We start from the raw sequence: 26,458 nt of genomic DNA, 5'->3' as shown, positions 1-26,458 counted from the left end.
GGACCCGGTCCTCGATCAGGGAAGATTGATCAGGAGGCCAACAGAGAGAGAAAGCCTTCCCCTGGAGCTGACACCCTGATTTTGGACTTTTAGCCTACTTTACTGTGAGAAAATAAACTTCTCTTTGTTAAAGCCATCCACTTGCGGTATTTCTGTTATTATAGCAGCACTAGGGAAACCCTGGTGGTGTAGTGGTAAAAAACTATGGCTGCAAACCAAAAGGTCAGCAGTTCAAGTCCACTGGGCACTCCTTGGAAACCCTATAGGTTCTAACTCTGGCCTGTAGGGTCTCTGTGAGCCGGAATGGACTCTACAGCAATGGTTGTGTTATTAGCAGCACTAGATGACTAAAACAAGACACTAGTAATAAAAGGAAACTTCTTCAATATGATAAATGGCACCTGCAAAAAACATACAGTAAATATTATACTTAATGTGGTGAACATTTTTTTCCTGAGGTCAGAAGGATTGTGAACATTCCTGCTCAACATTGTGTAGGTGGTCTCAGCCAGTAAAATAAGGTAAAAGAAAGAAAAGGTAGAAAGATTGAAAATGAAGAAGGAATACTGTTATTGTTTGCAGATGATACAGCTGTGCACATAAAAATTATGAGAAATTATAAAACTTTTCAAATTAAAAGTGAGTGTAGAAAGGTCCATAGATACAAGGTAAACATACAAAATCAATTGTATTTTTATATATAAACAAAATATGAAACTTGTATATATATATACATATATATATATACATTTACATATACATATATATATGTATAGGAAACCCTAGTGGCATAGTGGCTAAGTGCTACAGCTGCTGATGGAAGGGTTGGCACTTCAAATCCACCAGGTGCTCCTTGGAAGCTCTATGGGGCAGTTCTCTGTCCTATAGGGTCGCTATGAGTCAGAATCGACTCGATGGCAATGGGCTTTTGGTTTATTTGTTGTTGGTAGTCACCGCCAAGATGACTTTGAATCATGGCAACCTATGTATAACAGAAAGAAATGTTGTTTGGTCCTGTGCCATCTTCATGATTGTTGGTGTGTTTGAGTGTCATATGTGGTGGCTTGCATGTTACTATGAGGCTGGAAGCTATACCACCGGTATTTCAAGGATCACCACCCTTGGAGGACAGGTTTTAGCAGAGTTTTAGACTAAGACAGACTAGGAATGAAGCCTGGCTATCTACTTCTGAAAATCATCCAATGAAAACCTTATGGATAACAACAGAACATTCTCATATATATGTGTGTGTGCATATGTTGTGAAGAATTGGAAATTCCAGAACATTTAATTGCAGTCATACAGAATCTGTATGTACATGGATCAAGAAGCAGTCATATGCACAGAGCAAAGGGATACTGCATGGTTTAAAATAGGAAAAGATGCATGGCAGGATAGTGTCCGTTCACCATACTTATTTAACCTGTTTCTCGAACAAACAATCCGAGAAGCTGGACTGTGTGAAGAAGAACATGGTATTAGGACTGGAAGAAGACTCATTAACAACCTATCATATGCAGATGGCACAACCTTGCTTGCTGAATGTCATGGATTGAATTATGTCCCCCCAAAAGTGTGTGTATTAACTTGGTTAGGCCATGTGTGATCGTCCTCCCTTTTGTGATTTTTTCTATGTGTTATAAATCATAATCTCTGCCTGTGGTTAAATAGGATTAGGGTGGGATGTAACACCGTTGCTCAGGCCGCATCCCTGATCCAATGTAAAGGGAGATTTCCTGGGGTGTGGCCTGCACCTCCTTTTATCTCTAAAGAGGTAAAAGGAAAGGGAAGCAAGTAGAGAGTTGGGGGCCTCATGCTGCCAAGAAAGCAGCACTGGGAGCAGAGCCCGTCCTTTGGATCCAGGGTCTTTGTGCCTGACAAGCTCCTTGACCGTGGGAAGATTGAGGACAAGGAGCTTCCTCCAGAGCCTACAGAGAAAGAAAGTGTTCCCCTGGAGCTGACGCCCTGAATTTGGACTTTTAGCTTAGCTTACTGTGAGGGAATAAATTTCTCTGTGTTAAAGCCATCCACTTGTGTTATTTTTGTTATAGCAGCACTAGATGACTAAGATAGTGAATATGAATAAGACTTGAAGCACTTACAGATGAAGGTCAAAGTCTACAGCCTTCAATATAGATTAAGCCTGAACATAAACAAAATCCTCACAACTGGATCAATAAACAACATCATGGCAAATGGAGAAAAATTGAAGTTGTCAAGGATTTTATTCTACTTGGATGAACAGTCAATGCCTATGACAGCAGCAGTCAAGAAATCAGTCAACATATTGCATTGGGCAAATCTGCTGCACAAGACCTCTTTAAAGTTCTAAAAACCGAAGATGTCACTTTGATGACTAAGGTGAGTTTGACCCAAGCCATGGTCTTTTCAATTGCCTCATATGTGTACAAAAGCTGAACAATGAAAAAAAGAAAACAAAAGGAGAATCGATGCATTTGGATTGTGGTGTTGGGAAAGAATATTGAATATACCATTAACTGTCAGAAGAATGAACAAGTCAACCTTAGAAGAAATACAACCGAATGCTCCTTAGAAGTGAGGACGGCAAAACTTTAGCTTACTTACATTGGACGTGTCATCAGTAAAGACCAATGTGTAAAAAGGGGCATCATGCTTGGTAAAACAGAGGATCAGCAAACATGCAGGAAACTTTCAATGAGATGCACTGACACACTAGTCACAACAGTGGGCTCAAACATAGCAAAGCTCATGAAGATGGCGCAGGACCAACTGGGCACATTTAGTTCTTTTATACATGTGATTGGAACCAACTCAAAGGTAACTAACAATAACAACAACACATGTATGTATGTGTATACATGTGTGTGTATGTAATTGAATAGGAATTTATCCAGTGAAAGACATAGAGGACGTCTACATTTGGAAACACAAAATATTGCTTAGAGAATTTTAAGAAGATCTAAATCAACTGAGGAACATCTATGTTCAATATTTTCAAGACATAAATTCTTTCTAAATTGATCTATAGATTCAATGCAATCCCAGAACACAAATTTCAACTTTTTTTTTTTTGGTGTAAAATTACAAGCTTATTGTAAAATTTAAGGCCACCAATTCATTTGTATCAAGTTGTAACTCTTGTAAATGACTTATTTTGAATCAGACGGACGTGTAAGTGGTATATTTTCTGAGCCCTAACATACATTCTTTTACTATATTATTGAATTATCTTTATTTCCCACTGTTTTTTTTTTGTACTTTAGTTATGAGCTATTTCCATAATAAGGTATAGCAATAGATGGAGCAGAAATGTAGAAAACACACCATATAATAAGATGGGATTAAAGACGTTTTCTGAGACTGCCTTTCGTATGAGGGATGCTTGTTGTGTGCCGTCAAGTTGATTCAGACACATGGCAACTCTATATTTCAACTTCCTCCCACCTCTCACTCCACTGAATTTTCTGTTATATAAACTGGAATCTTAGGCTTCGCTATTAATAAATTCCTGCTTTTTAACATTATTATGCTTGGCTCCAAAAGTATTTGGTCATTTTCAGTTTTGCACTTAAGTTTACAACAAACATTTTGTCTTAATTTTATGTTTAGCTGGCTTCATGTTTCATAATTCTGCAGGGTGAGTTTAGCTTTCTGTGGTATTAAGAACATTTTCTACCCAGAGACCTAGGAATGTCCAAATCTTGCATCTCCTCTTTTAATTTATTCAATACATTTTGTGTGTATGTGAGTGTATGAACCGTTCTGTTTCTTCTTATAGTTGTAATCAGTAACAAACATTCATTTTGGAAAATATAGTCATGCAAAAGAATGAAACAATAATCATCATTAATCCTAGCATTCGGGGGTGATCAATGTTAAAAGCTTTTGGTGTATAAATGTGCACATCTGTGTGTATATGTGTGTGTGTGTTCGTATTTTTATCTTTTACAAAATGTGAGTGTAGTTAGAATTAGCACTAATTTTTTTCCTAAACTACGAGCAGTTTATATATATAGAAGGAAATTGCGAGACACTCTGCTTTATTGGCTTACATAGGTAACAAACATGGATAAATAAACACTTAGGGTATTCTGGGAAGCCACTTCTATTATACAATCTTCTGAGAGTATTTGAAGTCGAGGTAAGAAGATAATTGCTTTTTTCTGGAATTAATTTTCTTGATCTTTTCAGTAACCTATGCTTTTTAAATTACTTGTATTAGAAATATATTAGCTACAAAAGAAAACTGAACAACACTGACATTTTGTTTGTGCTGTGTTTTGTTTTCTCCTACAGCAACAGCCTCTCACAACTTTGAAATACTAAAGCCTGGAGAGAGAATACCAAATACATCATCAGAAGCTGGCCTAAACCAAGAAGGAAAAAAAAATACTCTCTCCCTTGCCCCTGTTGTCACTCCTGAGGGTTTTAAACTATTAATAAATACCTGTGCCTGAAGCCCTCAGCTTATGTCTGGTGTTTTCAACCCAAACTCTCACCTCACCTACCCCATTTCAAAAAAAAAAAAAAGGTCTGAATCAGAGGAAAGCAGCTTAAAGGCCTCATCCCACGAATCCAGAAAAACCGAAACCAAATCCATTGCTGTCAAGTCGATTCTGACTCATAGAGACCCTATATGGGTTTTTTATGAACCCAAAGGGCCCTGCCAATTCAGCTTCATGATCAAGGGCAGAGAGTACCCCTTTTCCCTCCTTCCTTAGGTTGACCTGAATCTTCTTTCCTGTCCTCTTTCCGTTCAGAGCTCCTAGCTTCCAGTTAGCCTGGGATGTGTCCTTGAGTATTTACTTGGATAACCTCTGAATCCTGATAACTTTCTTGTTGCCTGTGACCCTCTTTGTGTTGAGACATCTGTTTATCAGAAGTAGGTTTACTATGAAGGTAAAGAAGCAAAAGTTTAAGGCCCACTTATTTCCACAGACCCTTTCCAAGGTTATGGAACCTAGTTTTGTGTCCTTAGAGAGGGTTTGTCAAATTTTATATGATTCAAGTCCCATAGAGCCTGGATCGGCCTCTGTTGTTTACCAACCTGCCTGGCAGTGGTGTGCTGTAGTCAGCTCATAACAGCTCACCAGAGGCAATCATTAAAATTTCAGAAATTTCTTGAACCAGATGCTAAACAGTCAATATTAAAAACATCAAACTATAAAAACTTAAATAAATTAAAAACCAGTATTTAAAACATCATTGCCTAATTATTGTTTTTATTTTACATTGCTCTCTGGCCTTGAGGTTTCTGACTTCCGTATTTGTGTGGTAGAATTACTATATTATGGTGTGCTGCATGTGTCTTTCCCCAACTCTACTTCTAAAAACATCATGTGGTAACTTAAATTTGGCCTGAATGAAGCAGATAACCCTAAAATCCAGGATTTTTTTCCCCAGAGATACAGTTGTGTAACACTTACCACTAGACCATTGTACTTGGCAGTACCTCAACATCCTTTGCTTTTCCTTCTAATGTCTTGTTGGAAGTACCTTATATCATTGCTCTAATCTATCCCACCTCTACCTGGACCAGCAAACTCAGCTGACTGGGTCCCTAGAAGTATGACATGGATAGGGAGGAGACTAGGAACCAATCGTGTAGGTGGAAAAGAAGGTGAACTTTAGACCTGCTCCCCGTTACGGAAGGTGGAGAATCCGCTAAGAAGTACCATGGCTGCACAGCCAAAAATGACAGTGGTGCCATGTCTGACCTGAGGATTAGTTTGCTCTGCCCATTAAAACCCAAAAATCAAACCTGTTGCTTTCCAGTCGATTCTGACTCATAGGAACCCTATAGGACAGTACAACTGCCCCGCAGGATTTCCAAGGAGCTGTTCAAATACTGATGATCTAGGAACTCTGAGGAGAGGAACACCACGTGAGGGAAATATTTATAAGCTGCTGTGATTAACTACCAAATTTATGAAAGCCTACAGTAAGCAAGTCCCTGGGTGGTGGAAATAGTCAAGCACTCTGCTACTAACCAGAAACTTGGTAGTTCAAACCCACCCAGAGGCAACTGGGAAGAAAAACCTGCCAATCTGCCTCCGACTGTTCACAACCTTGAAAATCCTATGGCGCAGTTCCACTCTGCAACACATGGGGTCACCGTGAGGCAGAATACACTTGATGGCAACTGGTTTTATTTTTTAAGGTAACAGAGATACTCAGGTTGCTCTTGACCACGGTGATTTCAGAACTTCATATAAACACCTACTTTTACTGACATCTAAGCTGAGATTGTAGAAGTGAGGCACAAAGAAAGATTTAAAGCTTGAGTGGAAACTTTCTGCAGAAAAATAATTTTACTTTTAGATTTGAAAAGGTAGATAAAAATGCTATAAAGACAAGGGTAATGTTAAAATGTTTTGCTTCCTGGAAGGGAGCTTCTTTACTACTCATAATTTCATGCAAGTTGTTCCAAAAGCCAGTGAAAATCTGGAAATGAGGGTAGTTAGGAAATTTTTGGAGGATTTGTTATTCCTAATTAGGAAAGGTGGGGCTAAGAAATTTTGTACTTATCCGTCAAAATCTGTGCTGTTATTCAGATATACTCTGGTATGGAACCTTTATTTATTTTAACTGATCTGAAAAGTCCAAATGTAGGTCTTATAGACATCAACGAGATGGCAGTTTAAGCAGCTCCGTGCTCGTCCCCTACCACAGAAACACCCCAAACCAAGGCAGATATAGGCAAAAATAACTTTGTCAGATTTCTAGAAAGCAATCAAAGGTTTACAGCAACCAAGCAAAGGCTGAATGAAAAAAAAAAGGGGGGGGGGTTGGTTTCAAAATGGTAGGAATGCTTTGTGGCATTTTTTACTTGGCCATCCTCCATCCCCTCCTTGGTTCAGTGGTAATTGTAATAGTCATAAAGTGGTAGCAGCCCACATTCCTAGAGAGGGACCCTGGTCCCTGGCTCTGGAGGGAACAGAGCATACCTTAGGAAAATTGTTGTGGGTGTCCATTCTAACCTATCTGGGGATTTCATAAAGGACTGAATCAAGCCACTAATGTCTGTTTTGCCTATCTGAGAACTCAAGCAGGGCAGAGAATTGGCAGCATTGCCCAAACACTGTAGCCACCTGTGGCCACCTAAGGCTAAAGATTATGATTGAGACAATAAATGCCTAAGGACTGGGAGGAAAAGCCAAGGGGTTTCTTAGGGAAATAGAGGCATTCAAAAGCACCCTTGGATATGGGGGAATTTAGAAAGCCACGTGCATGCTCAGTGCAAGACACATGCTCAGAAAATACCTGAAAGAATCCTACATTTCTGCCTGAGGCTGATCTCTAGGCTTAGCGTTGAAGTACACTGTGCACTGACACAGAGCCGACCTGCAAACACTGGAGAGAGAGGTATTTTGTTTGTTTGTTTTTGCCCCTGACATACAAAGGAATCTCTAACTGAACACACACTAAGGAACAGAGACTTCAGTGACCACACACAACCAGGAAAACAGCTTTTGCAAAAGTAGGGAAAGTCGCTAAACAAGTGGGTGGCTACAGAATTCAACAGTCAAAAAAAGAAACACTGGGGGGAGGAAGAAAATTTAATTTCCAGAATGACAACATTATAGTATCCAAATGTTCAGTTTTCACACAAGATTATAGGGCATAAAAGGAAATAGAAGAGTGGCCCATTCAAAAGGACACAATACAGCAACAGAAACCATCCCTGATGAAAACCAGATTTACTAGACAAGATGTTTAAACAACTATGTTGAGTATACTCCAAGAACTAAATGAAAACACAGACAAATAACTAAACATCAGGAAAATGATGAAGAAAATTAGAGTACTAATAAAAATTTAGAAACTATTTAAAAGGACACAAGAGAAATACTGCAACAGAAAACTACAATAACTGAAATGAAAAATTCACTAGCATGACTCAACAGCAAAATTGAATAGGCAAAAGAAAGAATCAGCAAATTTGAACATAGGACAATTGCAATTATCCAGTCTATGGAGCCCAAAGAATAAAAATAAAAGTGTACAGAGCCTGAAGAAACTGTGGAATGCCATCAGACACACCAACATATGCATCATTGGAGTTCTGAAGGAGAGAAGGAAGAGAGAAAAGGCCATTTGAAGCAATAATGACAAAAACTTCCACAATTTTATAAATTGACACTATTTCATGACATTAATCCACATGTCCTAGAAGCTCAATGAACACCAACTAAAATAAACTCAAAGACACATGATAATCAAATAGTTAAAAGCCAAAGACAAAGAGAGAATCTTGAAAGCAGCAAGAGAAGAGAATTGTCACATATAAGGGATCCTCAATAATATCAACCACCGATTTCTTATCATAAACCATGGAGATTGGAAGGAAGTGAGATGACATATTTAAAGAGCTGAAAGAAAAGAAAACAAACAAAAAATTGTCAACCAAAAAATTTATACCTGGAAAAATTGTCCGTTAGAAATGAAAGCAAAAGATACTCCCAGACAAAAAAAAATCTGAGGGAGTTTGTTAGTGGTATATCTTTCCTGTAACAAATGCTAAAAAATACTAGACAATAGCTCGAAGCTATGTGAAGAAACAAAGATCTCCAGTAAAGGAAGTTACATGGGCAAATATAAAAGCCAGTATTATTGCATTTTTGGTTTGTAATTTGATTTTTTATAATTTATGTGATGTAAAATACAAATGTGCGTTGTTAGCTTCTGTGAAGTTGGTGTCTGACTCATGGGAACCCCACGCACAATGGGATGAATTCCTGCCTGGGCCTGTGCCATCTATGGTCAGTTGCGGATTAGACTGCTGTGATCAATAGGATCTTCTCTGGCTGATTTTCAGAAGTAGATCAACAGTCCTTTCTTCTCAGTTTGTCTTAGTCTAGAAACTCTTCTGAAACCTGCTCAGCATCATAGCAACACACAAACTCTTACTGATAGACAAGTGGTGGTTGCACATGAAGTGCATTGGCTGGGAATCAAACCTGGGTCTTCTACATGGAAGGTGAGAAATCTACCACTGAACATCACTTCCCTCTGACAAATGCATAAAATGATTATAAATTTGTTTTTGAACACACAATGTATAAAGATGTAATTTGTGACAACAACAAAATAAAGGGTGGAGATGGAGCAGCAATAGGAATAGTTTTGTATGTTATTGAAATTTAGTTGGCACCAATTCAAACTAGGTTGTTAAAACTTAGGATGTTAAATGTAATCTCCATGATAACCTAAAAAAATAAATCTTAAAAATACAAACAGAAAAGAAAATTAGAAGGAAGTCAAAATGGTTCACTTAAAAATCCAAGTAAACACAAGAGAAGGCAATATTGGAGGAAATGAGGGACAAAAATGGAATAAAAGACACAGAAAACAAACAGCAAAATGGCAAAAGCATTTCTTTATCAGCAATTACTTTAAATGTAAATGGATTAAACTCTCCCATCAAAAGACAGAGGTTGGAAGAATGATTAAAAAAACAAAATAAAAACTATGATTCCACTATATGCTGGCTGTATTAATATTCACAAAATAGACATTCGGTCAAAACTGTTACAAGAGAAAAAGAAGGACATTATGTAATGATAAGATGATCAAATCCCAATATATATGCACCTAACAACAGTCCCACTATGTTTGAAGCAAACATTGACATTGACAGAGCTGAAGTAATAGAAAGTTCTACAAATATAGTTGGAAATTTCAATACACTACTTTCAAAAATGTATAGAACACTTAGACAGAATGTCAGTAAGGAGATACAGGACTTGAACAACACTGTAAACCAATTATATGTATATATAGAATATCCAATAAAAACAGTAGCAGCAGAATATCCATTCTTTTCCAGTGTACACTAATCATTCTCTAGTATAGATCATATTTTAGGTCATAAAATAAGTATCAATAAATTTTAAAATATTGAAATCATACAAAGTGTTTTTGAAATCAAAAAGTGCAGGAAAAGTGGAAAATACACAAATATATAGAAATTAAATGACAGACTATTAAGGTACTAATGGTTCAAAGAAGAAATCACATGGGAAAAAGAAAGCACATCATACCAAAGCTTATTTGATCCAGTGAAGGCATTAGTCAAAGGGAAATTTATTTATAGTTACAAACACCTACATTAAAAAAGAAGATCTTAAATCATAACCTAACTTTACACTTTGAGAAACTAGAAAAAGAAGAGCAAACAAAGCCCAAGCATAGCAGAAGGGAGGAAATAGTACAGATTAAAGACAAATGAAATAGAGAACACAAATAAAATAGAATCAACAAAACCCAAAGTTGGCTCTTTGAAAAAATGAACAAAATTGACAAACACTGAGCTAGACTGACAAAGAAAAACAGAGAATGTGCAAATAAATCAGAAATGGAAATGGGAATGTTACTACCAACCCTAAAGAAGCGAAAAGATTATAAGAAGGACACTAGAGGAAATTTCACGTCTGACACCCCTGCAACAAAAAAAAGCAGACGGTAAATACAGCCTACCTTCTAGCCACATAACATAAAACCTCATACCAGGTGCCTATTTACTTCAGTTCTTTTACCTGATACATTCTATCTGGCTTTGAATAAAAAATTACAAGGCATGTTAAAAGGCAAAAAACACAGTCTGAAGAGCGAGAGAGCAAGCATCAGAACCAGACTCAGGTATGGCAGAGATTTTGGAATTATTGAGCAAGGAATTTAAAATAACTATGAATAATATGCTAAGAACTCCAGTGGAAAAAATAGACAACATACAAAAATAGATGGGTAATGTAAGTAGAGGTATGGAAACTCTAAGACAGTATGGAAAGAAAAGGCTAGAAATCTAAAACAATGTATCAGAAGTGAACCCTGTCTTTTATGGTCTCATCAGTAGATTGGAAAGAATAACAATAGTAATAATGTATTCAGTGATTTAGATTATGAACAATTGAAATGAATGACAGTAATGTTACAAGAGATGGGAGGGAGAAATTGAGCATGCTGTGTTATAAGCCACTTGCACTACCCATGAAGTTGTTGTTAGGTGCCGTCTCGTTGGTTCCAACTCGTAGCGACCCTATGCACAATGGAATGAAACGCCACCCTGTCCTGCGCCATCCTCACAATCGTTGTTATGCTTGAGCCCATTGCTATAGCTACTGTGTCAATCCATCTTGCTGAGGGTCTTCCTCTTTTTCGCTACTTCGCCAACCATGATGTCCTTCTCCAGGGATTGATCCCTCTTGATAACATGTCCACATAGGAAGACTCAATATTGTTAAGATGTCAGTTCTTCCCAACTTGATCTATAGACTCAATGGTATTCCAGTCAAAATTCCAGCAACTTATTTTATGGTTAGCAACAAACTGTGTTTAAGGTTTATATGGAAAGGCCCCAGAATAGCCAGTACCATTTTGAAGAACAAAGCTGAAGGACTGACACCACTTGATGTCGAGACTTATGAACTACAGTAATCAAGACAGTATGGTATGGGTGTAAGAATAAATAAATAGATCAATGAAACAGAACTTTCTGAGGGCCCAGAAATAGATCCACACAAATACGTTCAACTGATTAGGAGTAAAGGCAACTTAATGGAGAAAGGATAGTCTTTTCATCAAATGGTGCTGGAATGCCTGGATATCGACATTGAAGAAAATGAATCTAGATACAGGCCATAAAACTTTCATGAAAACTGAGTAAAATTAGACATAGAGCTAAACTTAAAAAGCAGAATTATAAAACTTGAATAATTTTAATGAAGTCCAACCTATCAATTTTTGTTTGTTCATGCTTCTGGTGTTGTATATAAAAAGTCATTGCCAAACCCACGGTCAAAATGGGATTAGGCCATTGTGCTCCATTGAGTTTTTATTGGCTGATTTTACAAGATCATGCAATTGTGATTTTTTTTTGGCCTGATATTTAAATTATGTATCCATACTGAGGAATTAAAACACATACCTACACATTTTCTATTTAGCTTTTCATTTGGTCTCCTTAAACAAAAAGTTTTCCAAGAAACAAACCTGCTACACTGTAAGAATTTATGTAGATTTTCAAAATAGGTGATCGTGTGTGTGTGTGTGTGTGTGTACTTGCATGTAACATGGTATGTCTGTTTTAGCCTGCTACTTAGATATCTAGCAGTGAGATATGGTTAAAATAGGCAGTTGTTTATTACAAAAAAAATTGACAGTTTTTAATTTCCTGTTTCCTTTATTACAGTAATTCAGACATTGCACCAGAAAGCTGTTGCTGTTGTTATTAGGTGCCCTCCAGTCGACTCCGACCCTATGCACAACAGAATGAAACACTGCCCGGTCCTGCGCCATCCATACAATCCTTATTATGCTAGAGCTCATTGTTGCAGCCACTGTGTCAATCCACCTCATTGAGGGTGTTCCTCTTTTCCACTGACCCTGTACTTTGCCAAGTATGATGTCCTTCTCCAGGGACTGATCCTTCCTGACAACATGTCCAAAGTATTTAAGATGCAGTCTCACCATTCTTGGTTCCAAGGAGCATTCCGGCTGTACTTCTTCCCAGACAGATTTGTTTGTTCTTTTGGCAGTCCACGGTATATTCAATATTCTTCACCAGCACCGCAATTCAAAGGCGTCAACTCTTCTTCGGTCTTCCTTATTCACTGTCTAGCTTTCACATTCATATGATGCCACTGAAAATACCATGGCTTGGGTCAGGTGCACCTTAGTCTTCAAGGTGATATCTTTGCTTTTCAACACTTTAAAGAGGTCCTTTGAAGCAGATTTACCCAATGCAGCACCTCATTTGATTTCTTGACTGCTGCTCCCATGGCTGTTGATTGTGGATCCAAGTAAAATGAAATCCTTGACAGCTTCAATCTTTTCTGAATTTATCATGATGTTGCTCATTGGTCCAGAAAGCTATAATGTGGAAAATATTGCTAAGAACTTCACCAGCAAATGGCCTATTTTAAGAAAAGAAGTTGTGATTTATAACCATTATGTTACTTCTGAAGGCATTTAAAAGTTCAAAAGTCTCAAAAATAAGCCCACGTAAATGCTAACAAGCGGCCATCTAAGATGCGTCAATTGGTCTCAACCCACCTGGAGCAAAGGAGAATGAAGAACACCAAGGTCACATGATAACTAAGAGCCCAAGAGACAGAAAGGGCCACATGAACTAGAGACCTACATCATCCTGAGACCAGAAGAACTAGTTGGTGCCCGGCCACAATCGATGACTGCCCCGACAGGGAGCACAACAGAGAACCCCTGAGGGAGCAGGAGATCAGTGGGATGCAGACCCCAAATTCTCACAAAAAGACCATACTTAATGGTCTGACTGAGACTAGAGGAATCCCAGGGGTCATGGTCCCCAAACCTTCTGTTGGCCCAGGACAGGAACCATTCCCGAAGACAACTCAGCCGTCATGAAAGGGACCGGACAGTGGGTAGGAGAGAGACGCTGATGAAGAGTGAGCTAATTATATCAGGTGGACACTTGAGACTGTGTTGGTATCTCCTGTCTGGAGGGGGGATGGGAGGGTAGAGAGAGTTGGAAGCTGGCAAAATTATCAGGAAAGGAGAGACTGGAAGGGCTGACTCATTAGGGGGAGAGCAAGTGGGAGTACGAAGTAAGGTGTATATAAACTTATACGTGACAGTCTGACTTGATTTGTAAACGTTCACTTGAAGCTCAATAAAAGTTAAAAAAAAAATAAATAAATAAACCCACGTGTGCAAAAGCACAGGCTCCAGTGTGATTCTGCGTGTGCAACAGCCAGGCGTGGGTGGGCGCTCCTGGGGCTGCAAACTCTGGAGTCGGTGTGACCTCAGAGCTTGGGCCAGGCGGGGTGCCAAAGAGCTGCTCCCCACAACTCCCAGCCCCTGCTAGTTTCCCCTCCTTCTCCGGGGCAGTGATAGAATGTCCAGAGCCCAGTGGTCTCGAGCTGTTGTCTCGCTGCCCCCAAGGGCCACAGGCCTGTGGCGAGGTTCCGCCCCCAACGGCCCGCCGCGGGCCTGTGGCGAGGTTCCGCCCCCAACGGCCACCTGCCAAGGACAGGCCAGCCGGCCATGCAATGCTGTCTCTGCTGCTGCTCCTCTCAGGCCTAGGCCGGCTGGCCTATGCAGACCAGAGTAGGTAGACCTGAGCCCCATAGCAGAGCCATTTTACTCAGGGCCCAGGATTGGCGGGAGTCGTCCTTCCTGCCCTAGCACCTTAGGCCGGCCTGGGAAGAGCCCCAGGCGCCTCTCTGGGGAGGTCGAGGAGGGGCACCTCAGAGCCCGCCCGCCCGGGTTCGGGATCCCGAGCCGCCGGGCATGCTGTTGGGCTTCGTGGTTGGAGGGCTCAGAGGAACAGGGACAGCTGTCTTGGCACTTGTGGACCCTACATGAGAAAGAGGTATCTCCTGGGGAGGTGGGAGAAGGAGGGAGCCGGGATGGGGTCCGGAGACCTACTGCCAGCGCACCTTCACTGGCTCAGTGCAAGCCACAAAGTGTCTCTGGACAGAGGTAGGGTGATAACTCCCACTTCTAGATGTTTCTCTCCCTGGGACTCTATGGAGGATCATGTTTTGGGGTGTGTGTGTGTATATGTGCGTTGGGCTAGGGAGGTGAAAGTGTGATGGGAGATGAAACAATAAAGAAGAATAAGGACGTTGCTGTACACTGAGAAGTGTTTATATATGTTTTTCTCACTGCAGATTCTGAAAAACCACTTCTGCAAATTACAGTGCCACAGAAGATTTGGACAACAGACAGAAATGATGATACTTCAAAAATGCATGTAATTACAAAATCACTTTCTTCATTTTTTTTTTTAATTCAAGCAATATTCATTAAGCATTTACAAAGTATAATCACTATGTAAGGCTCGAAAGATACGATGATTAATAAAATACATTCCTTGATGCACAAAGTATTTACAAATGACAGTCTACTCACCCAAGAATAATAATTCCATGTGTTTTCCTAACTCACTGCCACCACACTACTGCCACCATACTGCCCTGACCACACACATGTGGCACTCTGCTCACACTTATGCTGAGTCCCTGTTACACCATGGGGTCAATTTAGCATATCTGTTTTCCTTAACATATCTGTTCTGCTCCATTGTACACTAGAGGTATGGCACCCCCAACCAACACTAGAACATGACAGATGTTCAATAATTGTTCGTTGAATGAATGTTTGATACATTTCCATATAATAAATATATATTCAGCCAACTTTTAATGAACATGTACAGTATTCCAGACACTACGAAGAGGAATAAACCACAGCCCTGCATTCAAATGAATTACATAATGAAGTAGGAGAACCCACACACATAAATAAAGCAAACAAGTGCAACAAAATGTTACATAAGCAATAATTGAAAAAAAAATATGTATATACATCTGAGTTTCAAAGGAGGAAACATAAATTCTGAGTGGGTAAAGGAAAACGGGAAGTGGTCAGAGAACGTTTCCTAGAGGAGAAGATTTTTAAATTGCTTCAAAGAAAACCAGATATTTGCCAGGTACGCAGCATGGGGAGGGGCATTCCAGGCAGTCTAGGCAGAGTGTAGCTTGAACAAAGGCATGAAATAGCACGTGTTCTTTGGAACAACAGTTAAGTATGATTGGAGTATATTATATGAAGGCAGGCCCAGGAAGAAATAGGAGCAAAGAACTAAAAAAGAAAGGGAGAGATTAGATTAGGACGAATCTTATTTTCTGAACTAAGTAGTAGTAGCAAAAGGGGAGCTACTAAGGAATTTTTAGGAGTGGAAATAATGTGTTCATATCTGTGTTTTAGGAAAAAGGATTCTGATAGAAACATGTCAAATGATTTGAAAAGAAGCAAGATTTCAGGCAGGGAAACCAGTTAGGAAACAGTAACAGCAACAACTCTTGGTGATAGTTGATAAGGATGGACAGAGTGGAATGTATCAAAGAGATGCTAGGATGATAGAGCCTAAAAGACTTGGTGATTGGTTTGACAAGGTGAGGCAGAGGGAGAGTTCTGCCTAGATGACTGACAAATGGAAGTCAGTGAAAATTGGGAAAACCAGAAGGGAAGCAGATTGGAGATAAATACACTGAGTTCAGTTGGGACATGTTTAGAAGGTACTCGTGATACGTGAGAAAAACATCTTGCAGGCAGTTGGATATATGTATGATTCGGGATTGCAGGAGAGAAGCCTGGTAATTTGGGAATGGACGTGTTTGAGATTGCTCAAGGAGAGCATGGAGAAGAGAGAACAGGGAGGGGTGACAGGCAAAGCTCTGAGGAAGAGCAGAATTTCTGGGTGGGCAAAGGACATGAAGCCAGTGAGTGGAGTCGTGACGGAAGTTTCAAGAAGAACGTAACAACTGCCAGAGAAAGGAAAAGTTAGGTGGAATCCGGAAAGAATCCATAGGATTTGGAAGTTAGAAGCAATTAGAGCTCTTTGCCAAAGCAGTTTTAGTTAGTGTAGTAGTGATGGAGGAGAAAACCTGGGAGAATTAGGCTGAATGGTACATAGGAGGTAAAGATGTGACAGCAAATTTTACAGTATTATTTTTATGATATTGATTGAAAAACAATGGGGAAAAATTGTGAATTGGCTGCAGAAAGTTTTTTTTAAGACGAGAGAAACTTAAACATATCTGATATTTACAAAAGCAGCAGAGACAGAGGCTGATGATAGAAGTGAGAAAGAAGCACAGCGACAGAACCAGGGGGAGGTTCTGATTAAAAGCAAAGGTAGGGGAATTAAATCAGAATAAGAAAAGGGAAAAATGGAAAAGATGAGAGAAAATTTAGAAAAGCACGTAGGTATGGGGATGAAAGGCAAAGGAACTTAAAGAGCCTGCATTTTCTTTTTCAATTTTATTGTGTTTTTGGTGAACGTTTACACAGGAAATTAGTTCTCATTTAACAATTTCGGTACATATTGTTCAGTGACATTGGTTACCTTCTTCACAATATGTCATCATTCTTGTTATTTCCATTTTGGTTGTTCTTTTTCCCTTAATCTAGCTTCCCTGTCCCCCCTTGCCTTCTCATTTTTGCTCTAGGGTAAATGTTAACCATTTGGTTTCATCTAGGTGATTATTTAGAGGAGCACATAATTTACTTTATGGGCCAATCTGCCATTTGGCTGAAAGGTGACTTCTGGGAGTGATATCAATTCCAACTTTAAAGAGTATTTCAGGGTGATAGTCTCACGGGTTCATCTAATTTCTACCGGTCCAGTAAATCTGGCCTTTTTTTGGGAACTTGAGTTTTGTTCTACATTTTTCTCCCATTTTCCCTGGGTTCCTGGTCAGTAGTGGTAGCTGGCACCATCTAGTTCTTCTCGTCTCAAGGTAGGTGATGTCGTTGTTCGTGTAGACTCCTGGTTCTGTAGCCTAATTTCTTCTTTGAATCTTTGGTTTCCTTCTTTCTCTTTAGCTCTGGACTAGTAGAGACCAATAGTTGTATCATAGATGGCGACTCACAAGCTTTTAAGACCCCAGATGCTACTCACCAAATTCAGATATAGAACCTTACCTTTATGTACTATATTCTGCCAATTGACTGAGTTGCCCCATGAGACTATGGTTCTAGGCCCTCAAACCCAGTAGACCAATCCTGTGAGATGCTTGGTTGTGTCCAGAACTGTCTCTAACTGTGCCTCCATGTGCTTTATTTTATATTTGAACATACATGGAGCACACATAAACGTGTATATACCTATACCTACAGTTATTCATGTATACCTTCCTGTACATTTATACATCTATGTAACCAAACACTTATTTTTTAGTTGTCATTACTGTTGTTCCAAAATTGTATATCCCCCAATGAACTTTTTGAAATAAATTTCCAGATAAATTGTTTGCTGACATTAGTACATATATCACAGTTTTTCAGTGTTATCTTTAATTGTGTCTATACCCTTCTATTTGTGGTCAAACACTTGTCTTTACTATGGTCGTGCTGGGCTCACTACTTCCACATTCAGAGCCACATTTCCCATCACCAAAAATATCAATTCCCTAAGTTCCAAAGCATACTTACCTCCCCCCTTTTTCCCTGGTAATCACCAATGAATATTGATCTGTCTATATTTATCTGTTCATATCTTCTTATGAAAGAGGAATCATACAATATTTGTCCTTATATGCTTGACTTGGAAACCCTGATGGCAAAGAGTTTAAGTGCTATGGTTGCTAACCAAAAGGTCAGCAGTTTGAATCCACCAGGTGCTCCTTGGTGACTCTATGGGGGCAGTTCTACTCTGTCCTATAGGGTCGCTATGAGTCGGAATGGATTCAATGGCAATGGGTTTTTTATGCTTGACTTATTTCACCTAGCATTATGCCCTTCGATCCATCTATGATTGTGGACTCATCATTGTTCTTTATGGTTGCATTATATTTCAATGTGTATATGGACCACAACTTGCTTATCCATTCATCTGTTGATGGATGCTTCCTTTGTTTCCATTGTTCTGCTATTGTGAAGAAAGCGGCAATGAACTTAGGAGTGCATATATCTGGTTGTGTCAGTAATTTTAGGGCTGTAGGATATATTCCTAGGAGTGAGATTGCTGGATTGGAACGTAGCTCTATTTCTAGTTATTTTAAGGAATCGCCAAGCCATTTTCCATACTACCATTTTACAGTCCCACCAGCAATGAATAAATGTTCCAATCTCCCCACATCCTCGCCAACATTTGTTATTTCCTTTTTTTTTTTTTTTGATCAGTGCCGTTCTAGTATGAGTGAAGGGGTATCTCATTGTAGTTTTCGTTCGCGTCTCTCTAATGGCTAATGATCTTGAGCATCTTTTCATATGTTTGTTGACTGCTTGGATGTCTTCTTTGGTGAAGGTTCTGTTTTTGTCCTTTGCTCATTTTATAATTGGGTCATTTGTGTTTTGGTTGTTGAGTTATTGAAGTTTTCTATAAATTTTGAAGATTAGACCGTTATCTGATGAGCCTTTTCTGAAAATTTTTTCCCAGTCTGTTGGTTCTCTTTTTACTCTTTTAATGAGAAGTTTATAATTTTTATGAGATCCTACTTATCTATTTTGTCTTCTATTTGTGCATTTGTTATAATGCTTGTTATCCTATTTTTTACAGAAGATTAGGTCCCATAGTTTTCTTCCAGGAATTTTATGGTTTTAGGTTTGATGTTTAGGACTTCTTCCTTCAGTACCATCGGTTCCTGATCATATGCCACCTCTTGAAATGGTTGAATATCGACTAATTCTTTTTGGTTAATAACTCTGTGTATTCCTTCCATCTTCTTTTGATGCTTCCTGCATCATTTAATATTCTCCCCATGGAATCCTTCACTATTGCAACTTGAGGCTTGAATTTTTTCTTCAGTTCTTTCAGCTTGGGAAACACTGAGCATGTTCTTCCCTTTTGGTTTTTCTATCTCCAGCTCTTTGCACATGTCATTATAATACTTTTTGTCTTCTCAAGAGGCCCTTTGAAATCTTCTTTTCAGTTCTTTTACTTCATGAATCCTTCCTTTTGCTTTAGCTGCTGGGCGCTCAAGGGCAAGTTTCAGAGTCTCCTCTGACATCCATCTTGGTCTTTTCTTTCTTCCCTGTCTCTTTAGTGACCTCTTGCTTTCTTCATGGATGATGTCCTTGATGTCATTCCACAACTCGACTGGTCTTCAGTCACTAGTGTTCAATGCATCAAATCTATTCTTGAGATGGTCTCTAAATTCAGGTGGGATATACTCAAGGTCATATTTTGGCTCTCGTGGACTTGCTCGGATTTTCTTCAGTTTCAGCTTGAACTTGCATATGAGCAATTGATGGTCTGTTCCACAGTTGGCCTCTGGCCTTGTTCTGACTGATGGTATTCAGCTTTTCCATCATCTCTTTCCACAGATGTAGTCAGTTTGATTTCTGTGTGTTCCATCTGGCGAGGTCCATGTGTAGAGTCGCCATTTATGTTGGTGAAAGAAGGTATTTGCAATGAGGAAGTCATTGGTCTTGCAAAATTCTATCATTTGATCTCTGGCATTGTTTCTATCACCAAGGCCATATTTTCCAACTACTGATCCTTCTTCTTTGTTTCCAACTTTCGCATTCCAATCACCAGTAATTATCAATGCATCTTGATTGCATGTTTGATCAATTTCAGACTGCAGAAGCTGATAAAAATCTTCTATTTCTTCATCTTTGAACCAAGGGGTTGGTGCGTAAATTTGAATAATAGTTGTATTAACTGGTCTTCCGTATGGATATTATCCTATCACCGACAGCATTGTACTTCAGGATAGATCTTGAAACATTCTTTTTGACAATGAATGCAACACCATTCCTCTTTGAGTTGTCATTCCCAGCATAGTAGATTATATGATTGTCTGATTCAAAATGGCCAATACCAGCCTATTTCAACTCACTAATGCCTAGGATATTGATGTTTATGTGTTCCATTTCATTTTTGACATTTTCCAATTTTCCTAGATTCATACTTTGTACATTCCAGGTTCCAATTATTAATGGATGTTTGCAGCTGTTTCTTCTCATTTTGAGTCGTGCCACATCATTGAATGAAGGTCCCGAAAGCTTTACTCCATCCACATCATTAAGGTCGACTCTACTGTGAGGAGGCAGCTCTTCCCCAGTCATCTTTTGAGTGCCTTCCAACTTGGGGGGCTCATCTTCTAGTACTATATCAGACAATGTTCCGCTGCTATTCATAAGATTTTCACTGGCTAATGGTTTTCAGAAGTAGACTGCCGGGTCCTTGTTCCTAGTTTGTCTTAGTCTGGAAGCTCAGCTGAAACCTGTCCTCCATGGGTGACCCTGCTGGTATCTGAATACTGGTGGCATAGCTTCCAGCATCACAGCAACACAGAAGGCCCCACAGTACGACAAACCAACAGGCACGTGGGGGAAGAAGTCAGTTTATGTTTCCCAAATTGGAATGGCCAATAGATAACACCTTAGGCTATGGCAGACCTGTTTCTTCAGTGATTTTTTATATTTTCAATTTAAAAATTTCATTTATTCTCTTTACTTTGCTGGAAGATTGAAAGTGATAATGCCGATAAAACCCTGTGCCTCTGATTAGTTGTTTTAATTATTGTCCAGTAAAGATGAATACCTCAGTCATTTGGTACACGAAGAGGAAGTCCCCAAATGGGAGAATGGGTTTTAATAATCTTTTCACTACTGTGAGGCAGCAGCCATTTGGCAAGGAAAAATTTTATCTAAATAGTAATTAACACATAGGAAAATCTTGTAGATGGGGGAAGCTGTATAAAATCCATGAGTCGGAATCTACTGCATGGCACAGAACAACAAAAGTGTGGAAATGGACCACTTGGTGGTAGCTGCTGGACAGTTTGAATTTGTATAATTTTATCTGGGTTATAAGTGTGACAACTGAGCCACAACTGTTTGAGCAAAATTAAAAAAAAAAAAAATTTTCCCCACCAGTACCTTTGTGTAACTTGGTTCTTTTTATCTGCTCCTTGATGGGTGTGAGAATGGTAGGTTTTTAAAGAGGCCATACCAACGAATTTTGGAAGTGCCTGAAGCCGCTTATGGCTCTTCCGTGTGCCGCCATCCGGATGAAGTTGCCCTCCCTTTAGGTTCTACTTTTCTGCCTCAAGAACTTGGTTTTGTTTCACGGCCAAAGTTTCTGTAGTTAGCCGATAAAAATTCAAATAAAGTTCTTTAAATTTTTTTGAATAGCACAAATAACTAAATTCTGATTTAAAGCTGCCTCTATATAGCAACCATTTTTTTTTTAAAGCTTCAGGTCTGTGCAGCAATTTTTTGTTTGTAATCTATTTTTAACAGTTTCACTGTTTGAGGTAAAAAAACTATTGTCATGTCTCAAAATTGTGGCTATATACAGTTTTTACACTTTTCCAAGAAGTTATTTGATGAGTTCTACTCAAAACATGCAGTTCTGTTGAAGCTTTAATTTAGTTCCACTGGAAACCCTGGTGGCATTGTGCTTAAGTGCTACAGCTGCTAACCAAAGGGTCAGCAGTTCAAATCCACCACGGGCTCCTTGGAAATCCTGTGGGGCAGTTCTACTCTTTCCTATAAGGTTGCTATGAGTCAGAATCGACCTGATGGCAATGGGTTTGGTTTTTTTGGGTCGGCAAAACTCCAGCTATAGCACCCAGTAGTAAGCCATAGCGAGTAATTGGCTTCTGCCCAAGTATTTTTAACTGTTTAACTCTTTTAATGAGTCTTTTGAACTCCAGAAAGTCTGGAGAACAAAATACAAATGCAACAGTGTTTATAAAAGCTATTACACAAAAACACCAATATCCAGAGAGTTTAAAATGCTTAGAGAGAAAAATATAAATTGGGAAAATACTAGTAAATAGACAACATGAATACAGATAGTGCCCGCTTTTCAAAAGTTCACCTTATGCCACTTCACTTTTATGAGAAGCCTACGTTAGTACTTGTTTCTGCTAACCAAAAGAAATCTGAAGAGGGTTTTCTCTTTTACAAAAGAAAGGTGAAAAGGGAAAATAGCGTTCAGCAATAGAGCCACACTCATTCTCACTCCTTCAGGGCCAGCAAGACACTGAGTAAAGTGTCTACGCGTTCACCACCCGTTTTATAGAGAGCAGCTTGACTAAACTCTTCCGTTCAAACTATTCCACCCTTAGTGAAAGACCCAGCCACATCTATTGAAAAGCCTGGTGACATATAAATGCACCATGCATCTCGAGATCCCATCATCAACTTGTCACTCCCTGTGCTTTCTCTAACTGTAGGACCCATGAATTAATATTAATCCTGCTCTTCTATGGAATTCGAGCCCCGGCCCTTCAGCCCAGCCCCATGTGGCATTGCCAGCTAGGCTACCGCGGCTACTGTCGTCACCACCACCACCTCTCAGGCTTCCAGTGTGCTCGCTTCCCGATTCTGTGGAGTGAAACTATACCGTGCAGACATTGTTTCCGTTTCTGGATGAAAACCCCAGGTTTTGCTCAGTGTAACTTGTTACAGCCAATGAACCAAGAGGCTGAGGTGGGAGATCAGAAAGACAACTTTACTTCATTGTACAAGGAAAGGAGCAGTTGGGGCTGTTGCCTCTAAGACTGCCTGCAGCCAGCGTGAGGAGGTGGACTTTTATCGAGAAAACACAAGGAAATGCAAATTCATCACGAATATTCAGGATTGGCCTTCAGGCAGGCACCCAGAGCTTGGGGATGACTATGCATTTTCTTTAGACAAGGGTTTGATCTCCCAGGATGGAGGAAGGGATGAATTTTTCTTCATTAGGATGTTAAGTCTCCAGCCAGAGGTGGGTTGAGGCCATCTATGCCCATCCTGTGGTTATCTTGCCAAGGACAATTTCAGAAGAAAAGACTGCTTATTTTGCTTGGTGTAGGAGGAAAAGTCAGAGCAGGTGTCTCTTAGAAGGGTTGGGCTCGAAGCAGCCTGTTTCATTTCTGCTTTATATAGGCCACATATCTGTCATTTCATTCCTGCTTTTTTTTGCTATATATTAGTGTTAGTTTAGGTTTTACATAGGATTTGGTAGGTTATTGTTTGGATCTAGTAATCACTTCTTCGCTTTGGCTTTTTGGCTTACAGAAGGTTTCAAAGGAATGCTGTACTTTCGAATAGCAGGGAAAACCTGTATGCAGAGACGAGGACATTCCCCCACAGCCAATAGAGAGAAAAAGCATTCCCTTAGAGCTGGTAACCTGAATTTGGACTTCTACCCTCATAACTGTGAGAAAATAGATTTCTGTTTGATTAAACCACCCACTTGTGTATTTTTGTTATAGCAGTACTATGTAACTAACATACCAGGCTACTTTGGATTCACTGAATTTGTTTATGGTCTCAGAATACCAATTAAAATATACTTTTAGGGCTCTTTAGATTTAGTACTGTGTTTCGTGTTGGTTTGTTTGTTTGTTTGTTTCTAATTTGTCCTGAAGATAAACAATCTTTTTCTAAAGAGAATGAGTTCTATTGGGGTCGCTGAAATTCCGAATTAGTTAGTTAAGTGGTTTCAGAGATTTAACAAACCTCTGGGTCTGAGGACCAAATGTACTTGCAGGCATGCTTGCTGAAGTGGGTGATGGGGGGGCGGGGAGCTTCCACTTCCTCTTAATGTATAGCCAATTTCTTAGTTTCCTCTTTCAGGAGCAATCTCAGATCCTAACCAAGAACACAAATCTGTTCTGGACTTGAACCAGGAAGGTGTCTGTCTGTCTTAGTTACCTAGTGCTGCTATAACAGAAATACAAGTGGATGGCTTTAATGAAGAGAAATTTATTCTTTCACAGCCTAGTAGGCTAGAATTCTGAATTCAGGGCGCCAGCTCCAGGTGAAGACTTTCTCTTTTGGCTCGGGGGGAAAGTTCTTGTCATCAATCTGCCCCATTCGAGGAGCTTCTCAGGTCCAAAGGATGCGCACTGCTCATGGCATTCCTTTCTTGGTGGTGTGAGGTCCCCTGTCTCTCTGTTTGCCTCTCTCTTTTATATCTCAAAAGAGGTTAGCTCAAAACACAATCTAGTCTTGTAGATTGTCCTGCCTCATTAACATAAAAAAATTTTTTTTTTTTTTACATAGCTCTCAGTAATCCCATCTCGTAAACATCATAAAGAAGGATTTATAACACATAGGGAAATCATATCAGATGACAAAATGGTGGACAGTCACACAACACTGAAAACCATGGCTTAGCCAAATAGATAATGCCTATTTTTGGGGAACACAATTCAATCCATGGCAGTGTGTATCCATAGAACCAATTTGTCTTAGTCCTGATGAGACAGGGATCTTTTTCTTTTCTGGACTCCAACCAGAAAAAGTAATTACACTTCTCTGGATTCTATCCAGAAGTTTCTTGGATTTTTGACTGAGAATGGGAATTCCCTTATTGAAAAAGTCAAACCAAATAAACTCAGAGAGCTGCAACACAATCAATAGGGTAGAGCCCAGAATTCCTGAAAATGCATTGGTAAACCCCAGGTGTCAACAACAGAGCCAGAGACCTTGAACAGCTGGGCGGGTGCTTTGCCTTACGCTTGTGCCAAGGCTCACAGAGTCTTCTATGGATCCCACTTCTGATGCCAAATTGCTGTTAGAAAAATATTCTCACGGAGTGAATTTTATAGAGTTTATTTTGCTTTCTGACAGTTTCATGAACCAGCGGCATAGCTTCAGTGAGACTTGCTCCTCTGGACACACAAAAGTTAGGAGTTTTTATAAGATATAAAGCAGAGAGAGAGAGAGATTGGGAAAACAAACAATAAACCATGTAAGAGCAGGAGGTACAGAGAGTCTTACTATTTGTCTGAGTCAAGATAAACTTAACTTTTCTGTATCTTTAATCATTTCCTTAACTGTAAAATAGGCTTAGAAGAGTCCTATCTGGCTTATATGAATATTGTGAGACCATGGAAGATGTTTTACAAAGTGCTTAGCCATTTGCATAGAACTTATTTTTGTGATTGTTCTGTTAAAAAAATAAATTCTTGAATTAGCTCAAAGGAATGACACAGTATTCCATTGCTTGATTATTTAATGAACAATTTGAAAATTGGGACACTATCTCTCCTTGCAAGAAGAAAAATGTTCCTGGGGACTGGAGATTTTACAGAGGGTTAAATACAAGTTTGTTTTGCTTAATAAATACAAGTTTCCATGGTGACAAAGTTCATAAAGGTTACTGATTTATCATTTAAAAAAAAAATAACTCTGGGAAGTCTGGCTATTAACATGTTTGTAGCTCTGAGACCCCTTGAAGATAAGTTCGAGGGAACACGTGGTCTTTTTCATTTAACCACAGGTAATGGACTTGTTATTGACTACAGTTTTAGGCTGGATAAAACAAGTTAACGCTTCCAAGTAGTTTCCAGTTTTGTGTGAAAAACAAGTTAACACACCTGCAGGCAAGATTAGAATAGTTTTGTAGTTTGGGGCCAGGCTTTTTTAGGCTTGTAGGTGATCGAATTAAATTGTCTATTTTAAGTTTTATTTCACAGTTACACGTAAGGTACAGGTACAAAAGTTTGAAACTCAGGTTTCTTCCTTCATTAACGGGGTATATGACCATTTCATTACTTGAGATCCAGGAGGTAGAAGACAAATTATGCATCTTTATTCTCAAACAGTAAAGTAAACATACTAGTATTTCTCCTTTATTCTCTCATTGGAGAATAAACCAAACCAACCCTGTTGCTATGGAGACTCTCAAACTAATAGCGACCCCATAGGACAGAGTAGAGCTGCCTCATGGGGTTTCCAAGGCTGTAATCTTTAGGGAGGAAACCCTGGTAGCATAGTGGTTAAGTGCTACAGCTGCTGACCAAGACGTTGGCAGTTTGAATCTGCCAGGTGCTCTTTGGAAACTCTGTGGGGCAGTTCTACTCTGTCCTACAGGGTCGCTATGTTCTACCCTGTCCTACAGGGTCGCTATGAGTCGGAATCAACTCGACGGCAGTGGGTTTGGTTTTGGTTTGAATCTTTAGGGAAGCAGACTGCCACTTCTTTATTCTGCAGAGCACTGGTGGGTTTCAAATGCTGACCTTTCTGTTAGCAGCTGACG

The 26,458-nt window shown here is 39.4% G+C and overlaps 1 protein-coding gene across 1 annotated transcript in view; it reads left to right on the top strand.

Moving 5' to 3' along the window:
• LOC111751285 (disintegrin and metalloproteinase domain-containing protein 5-like) overlaps positions 1–4,447 on the top strand; it is a 56,260-nt gene extending 51,813 nt beyond the window's left edge. Inside the window, exon 6 of the mRNA XM_023551093.1 lies at positions 4,279–4,447. Within this exon, the coding sequence (XP_023406861.1) occupies positions 4,279–4,300 (22 nt within the window). The 3' untranslated portion in view covers positions 4,301–4,447. The remainder of the gene's footprint in view (positions 1–4,278) is intronic.
• Positions 4,448–26,458: the final 22,011 nt, after the last annotated feature.

The sequence above is a fragment of the Loxodonta africana genome, chromosome 19 (genome assembly GCF_030014295.1).
Source record: "Loxodonta africana isolate mLoxAfr1 chromosome 19, mLoxAfr1.hap2, whole genome shotgun sequence".
In the NCBI taxonomy this organism is placed as follows: domain Eukaryota; kingdom Metazoa; phylum Chordata; class Mammalia; order Proboscidea; family Elephantidae; genus Loxodonta; species Loxodonta africana.
The sequence above is the reverse complement of the archived record's forward strand: the minus strand, read 5'-3'. Positions and strand labels throughout refer to the sequence as shown.